Source organism: Eufriesea mexicana, unplaced genomic scaffold, assembly GCF_001483705.2.
Source record: "Eufriesea mexicana isolate 0111107269 unplaced genomic scaffold, ASM148370v2 scaffold794, whole genome shotgun sequence".
Lineage (NCBI taxonomy): Eukaryota > Metazoa > Arthropoda > Insecta > Hymenoptera > Apidae > Eufriesea > Eufriesea mexicana.
The window spans coordinates 1,229,648-1,235,591 of NW_016908953.1; the positions used below are offsets into that span (position 1 = coordinate 1,229,648).

General features: G+C 38.9%; 1 protein-coding gene across 1 annotated transcript in view; it reads left to right on the forward strand.

Annotated features, from left to right (window-relative positions):
• The first annotated feature begins 1,093 nt into the window (after positions 1–1,093).
• Positions 1,094–5,944, forward strand: part of ec (ubiquitin specific peptidase echinus) — a 133,592-nt gene continuing 128,741 nt past the window's right edge. Inside the window, exon 1 of the mRNA XM_017899091.1 lies at positions 1,094–1,338. Within this exon, the coding sequence (XP_017754580.1) occupies positions 1,108–1,338 (231 nt within the window). The 5' untranslated portion in view covers positions 1,094–1,107. The remainder of the gene's footprint in view (positions 1,339–5,944) is intronic.

The following is a 5,944-nucleotide window of genomic DNA, read 5'->3' on the forward strand; positions in this document are numbered from 1 at the left end:
GAACACGATTTCTTGCTATTGTTACGATCGCTTGATACGAGTCGCGTTACGCTACTGTTAGCGATCACGTTCCACGTGTAATACGGTAAATGCATATGGAAGGTATGAAACTCAATTCCTATGAATTCTAACGTCGATACCGATATCGACGCGACGCCTTTCAATGGTATTACGCCGGCCATTGTTCTCGGGGTACGTTGATTTCTTACTCTTAGCATAACGCGATAACGCGTAATTTAACGATACTTAATTCTATCAAATTTTAACTCTCGATACTTTACAAATTTCTGGTTATCCGGTATAATTTAATATTCGCATATAAAGTGATATACGTAATTTAAGGTTACATGGTAATTTCGTGTTTCATCGAAAATGTGGGTTTTAATTAAATTTCTTATTAGTCGTTGCGAATCGTAGTATACGAGAAAAATGATTTGGTTGAATTTGTTATTAATTGAATACCTTAGCAAATTTGATTTTTATTGGCAATGAAGTTGCAGGAAAGAAACGAGTCTGATTCAATTCCGGATGCTAATTTTATTACAGAATGTTATTACGGAGGCGGAATTTGGTCCCGGTACATTCGCACGTTTTTCAGCAATTTACCTTAATCTGTACAAGAAAATTGGCCATGAAGGATCACGCTGTTGTCCTCTTTATTGTTTCCGCAAAATTTGTTTCATGATTATGTAGCGAGACTTCCGTATGATCGTCGTTTTATGGGCCCCTCGTTCTCTGCCCTGCAATTTACCTACATTTTGCCTAGAGGCATAAAAAATATTTTCTCCTCTTAAAGAGTCGCGGTGAAACGTGTCTAGAACTTCCTGGAATTTGGAAGGAAATTTTCAACGTCTTCTTCGTTAAACCGATTCCTTAAATGAGATGCACAATCACGCTAATTTATTCTCTATCTAACATTTTGAAAAGCCTTTTAAAAGACATTTTAAACAAATTTCTGAAAAGCTCGTTAAGTCCAAAAAAATTAATTTTGATATACGAATATCAAAGATCGCGATGTTATAAATAAATTTAAATATTTGACGACGTTCGAGTAATGACATTTCGATTTCTCTCACACGCAGATGACACTGACCTAGCTGACGCAGGATGGCTTCCATCATGGGGTTACAGCAACCTGCTGCATCCCAGGACACCGTGGATTACACTGGATATTTGCAATCGTCTCAGTGTCATCAGGTCCATGGAAGTCAAGCAAACGGACAGATCCAGTCTGCGCAGAAATCACCGTCCAATGATCACAATACCAGCTTCACCAGCACCAAAGGATTGCTCAATGGACCAGGTCAAAATAATTGTTTCCTCAACAGCGCTGTCCAGGTAAGATAAATCTTCTTTATCAACGAATAATAAATTATTTCCAGGTTTCGTCGTTTTCAAAATTCCTATATACAATACTAATATACCAATATAAATAACAATATTATAACGAATAAGAAGTTTCAATCACGAAATCGTGATGGAGAGAGTGCAGCATAAATTTCTCAGGTTTCGTGCATATAAGCTAAACTACCCAATATCAATTTTTCATCATGATTACTCCGCGATATTAAATACTGTCAACCTGGAAACACTGTCTGCACGTAGGAGAATAGTTGACCATATTTTGATCTTTAATTTAATTAACAATCACACTGATTGCTCCTCTCTTCTTACAGAACGTGTATCGAGATCTAGAGCAGGTTTTCATATACATATGTGCAGATCTACATATGGATTAATTAATCCAATTTATCGTATTATTACTCACTCAAACACTCTTAATAATCGTATAGATTTTCTTTATGGGTCTTTACAATCTTTCAAAAGACAATTACGGATGATTATTGATTAAAGCTAGTCCTCCTGAACGAAACCTTTATAAGCACGTCCCTTCTGCGAGTAAATGTATAAACTAATAAGAATATTTATTTAACACAACAACAGCACAACATAAATTATAACTAAATTTCGTAAAATAAATTCGCTTCTAACTGTGAAATAATCTCTTGAGGACCCTCTCACACACAATGTCTATTTATAATGACTGTCATTCACCTACTGATTGTTTTTTCACGACTCTCTGTCATATTCGCCATACACACATTCTTCCACACAATACACTCATACCACACATTCTATGACAACCACTACCACACCTTCGGTGTTATATTAGATATAATTTCCTTTCTTTTCTTTTATATGTGAAATTTTATGTAAATGGACTACGGTCCGTTTATAAATAAAATAATAATAACAATAATATTATCTATATCACAGTAATACGATTTCGATAATTATTTCGCGTAGCACCGATTCTCGCGAAATAAAACTGATCAGTGTAAAAATTCGATTACTAGAATAGGACAAATTCGCCTACGATAAATTCATCGGCATCGATTGCTCTCCCATTCAAAACGGGCAGAATTAAAGAGAGGAGTGCTGGAACAGTACGAAACTGTAACAAAAGCTGCGCTTCCTGCCTCGTAAATCACGATTCGTGATTCGCATGACGATCGAGGCAAATGGCTACCGATTCGTAGCCGTAGATCCGCGCGCGGAAGAAATTTCGCGCGAAGATGGTTGCACGGTTTATTAATGGAAACGATGCACGGTCAGGCCGCGGAGAGGTGTCTTCCCACGGACCGTTAGAATTTGCTATGTCGATCGGAACTGTTTTTCCCAGCTTTTGTGGAGGCCACGCTCTGTCCGATACGTAGCGGTAATTGTAACATCCGCAGGAAGCAATTACACACCGGGCTGGCTCGATTAGAACAATCGATCGGGATCGCGATCGGTGTAAACGCTCGATGGTCGATACAAAGGGGGCCGTGATCGAGCTTTGGCCTCTAGTTTCGTCGGGATTACCTAACGTTAATCGCGCGAAACGCTCCCGATTCCGAAACCTCTGCCCAGCGTAATTCGAGTAATGGCTGTCGGCTCGAACGCGTGTCTCAAATGCGAAAACGCGCCCCGTTTCCGTTTCCGTGCTAGGCCAGTCGTTACTCTTTTCACGCGAACTTGAGATGCGAGTTTTGTCGTTGCATCGAGTTTAATTCGAATAATCGGTGGGGAACTATGAATTTATCGGGGTTTTAAAAATTTTCTTTCATTTCCTTTTCCTTTTCTAATATTTTTTCTTTTTTTTCTGATTTATTTGGTATCGTCGTTTGAACGCAATGTTTAAATATAATTGGGGTTTATTTATTTTAGAGTTTAAATAAAATTTGTAATTGCGAAGTATAGTAAATTCGAGGATAATTCAATTCTTGCGCACCACCGAGTTTAATTCGAATAATCGGTGGGGAACAGTGAATTTATCGGGGTGACCGAATTTTTCTTTCATTTCCTTTTCCTTTTCCTATATTTTTCTCTTTTTTTCTGTGATTTATTTGGTTTTGTCGTTTGAATGTAATATTTAAATTATGCGTGTCTCAATTGCGAAAATCCGCTCCGTTACCGTTTCTCGTGCTAGGTCAGTTAGTACTCTTTTCACGCGTACTTGAGATGCGAGTTTTGTCGTGGCATCAAGTTTAATTCGAATAATCGGTGGGGAACAGTGAATTTATCGAAGGTACCGAATTTTTCTTTCATTTTCTTTTCCTTTTCTTATATTTTTTCTTTTTTTTCTGATTTATTTGGTATCGTCGTTTGAACGCAATGTTTAAATATAATTGGGGTTTATTTATTTTAGGATTTAAATAAAATTTGTAATTACGAAGTATAGTAAATTCGAGAGTAATTCAATTCTTGCGCAACTGGTTTTGTTTTCGAGACGACCGGGGATAGAGGGAATTTCGCAACGCAAGATTAAAGGATTAAGAATAATACACTACACGGTGTCGTTTTCGGAAGTGAATGTGTTTCAGAGATGTCAAGGCTAACTTCATTTTTTCTCAAACGGAATCGCGCGCCCGTTTCTTTAATACCTTAATTAACTCTTTCGCTGCGACTTAAATGATGCCTTGAAGCGTGACTGTGGTCGTCTGACATGTACACGTGTACAACATTCGAGCTACAATTTCAATTTTGTAAAATTAAAAATCGGGAACACCGAGTGAAAGACGTAAAAATATTCAATCGAAAAAGATCTCTATCTCTATCGAAATAAAACTAACTCTTTCTGCGATCGTCACGAACCAACCAACTATCGAAACTCGTATAATTATTACCCGATACGAAAATTCATTTCCCTAGTACGAAACAAAATTCGATCTCCTGTAACGGATAAAAAAATCATTAGAAAAATGTCGTATTTCGTGCAAAGCTTCGTGACTGGAAGCATGTACCGTAATTTTGCAACTCGTTTCATCGAACTTCGTTACCGAGAGCCCGCATCGTTTAATCCGGAATAATTCGGCAACAAAGGGAATAAAGGAATTTTTTCTCCGGCTCACCCAGTTAATTCGCCATATCCATCGATACTCCGATATTTCTGCCGAAGCTTCTCTTCTGCATTTTTTCCCCGCGAGTTCTGTTTGCGTTTCCAATATCGCCTCTGCACTCCTCGAGCCGCGTACCTCGCGGGACGCTGCGCGCCTTGCCGTATGCAACCGGATAGTCGGGCATGCAGTTCACCGTTTTCGAAAGGTTGCCTGCTACCTGTTCCATCAGGAGTTGGGCAGCAGCGCGGATCAACTGGAAAACAAATGTTTGCCCTGCGAAAAAGGGGAGAAAGTAACGCGTATCGGGAGCCACAGAGGAATGCGCGTATCCCGAGGCATCGAAATTCGATAACGAAATAGAGAAGCTGGTCCCCCGACGGGACTCGGGACCCGGTACGATCCATGGAAAATCGAAAATAACATTTTGACTCGAGACGATTTGTCAACGGGGATTTCGCGAGCTCGCAAATCTCGGAGAGGGAAGGAGAGGGTGTAATCCTGGCCGATACCGAGTCTCCTCCCTCTGTAAATCTCTTTAAACGGCGAATTCGCGAGTTTTTCTGAAACAGCTTCACGGCGAGACACCTTATGAGCCACCACGTTCAGAGTTTACGGCCACTCGTGGCCACCAAATCTTTAAGGCCTGCTATCTTCGAAAGCCTTCGAGGCAGACGTAAATATTCATGGCCGCTAAGTGACAGGACACGTGGAGAATCTTCGTAAGCCTCATCCTCTTCCAGCCTCTCGTTCGTCCCTCGTTTCTTCCTTTCTTATTTTGCTTCTTCTTTCTTCTCTTTTCCTTCCTTTCTTCTTTTTCTTCTTCGGTTTCTTCTTCGACTTCTCTCGTATCGTTTCGCCTTCCTTTTTCTTCGCGTTGCTCGGGGTCCTGTCTAATAATCAGCTCCAAAATACACCGTCGAGTTTTCCCCTCCCCTCGCGATTATGTTCCATCTCGGAGGAACGAAAGGTCAGGCTCTTGTTTGTTCCTGGTTAACGTCGTAACTCTCTTGAAGGCTCTCCGACTGATTGTTATCTCGCGACTACGAGAACTCTGACCGAGTAGGCACTCCGGGTTAATTGCCGGTGTGAATATCTTTTTTACCTTTTCTTTTTTACCCTTTTGTTCCTCTTTTTTTAATGTCAAAAGTCCATATTTTTCGGAGACTTTGAACGGAATTTCTTGTGTATCGAGTATTTCGGGGATATTAGGGATAATCTTAACCCCGAGATTATCTTGAAAATGAATATTAGAAATATTTTCTTTTCTTTCCTTTTGTATATTTTTAGGTCAGTGTAGAAAATTATCAAAGAGTTATTATTATATTAGAATATTAGAAATAGTTTTTTCTCTTTTCTTTTTCATATTTTTAGGTCAGTGTAGAAAATTATCAGAGAATTATTATTATTATATTAGAATATTAGAATATTAGAACTATTTCCTTTCCTCTTCTTTTGCATATTTTTATTGTTATTATTACGGTAATTATATGAGATATTTCAGTAATATTTTGATAATACAGATAGGTGAAACGACCTCTGGTGCATGTAAAAAATGTAAATTT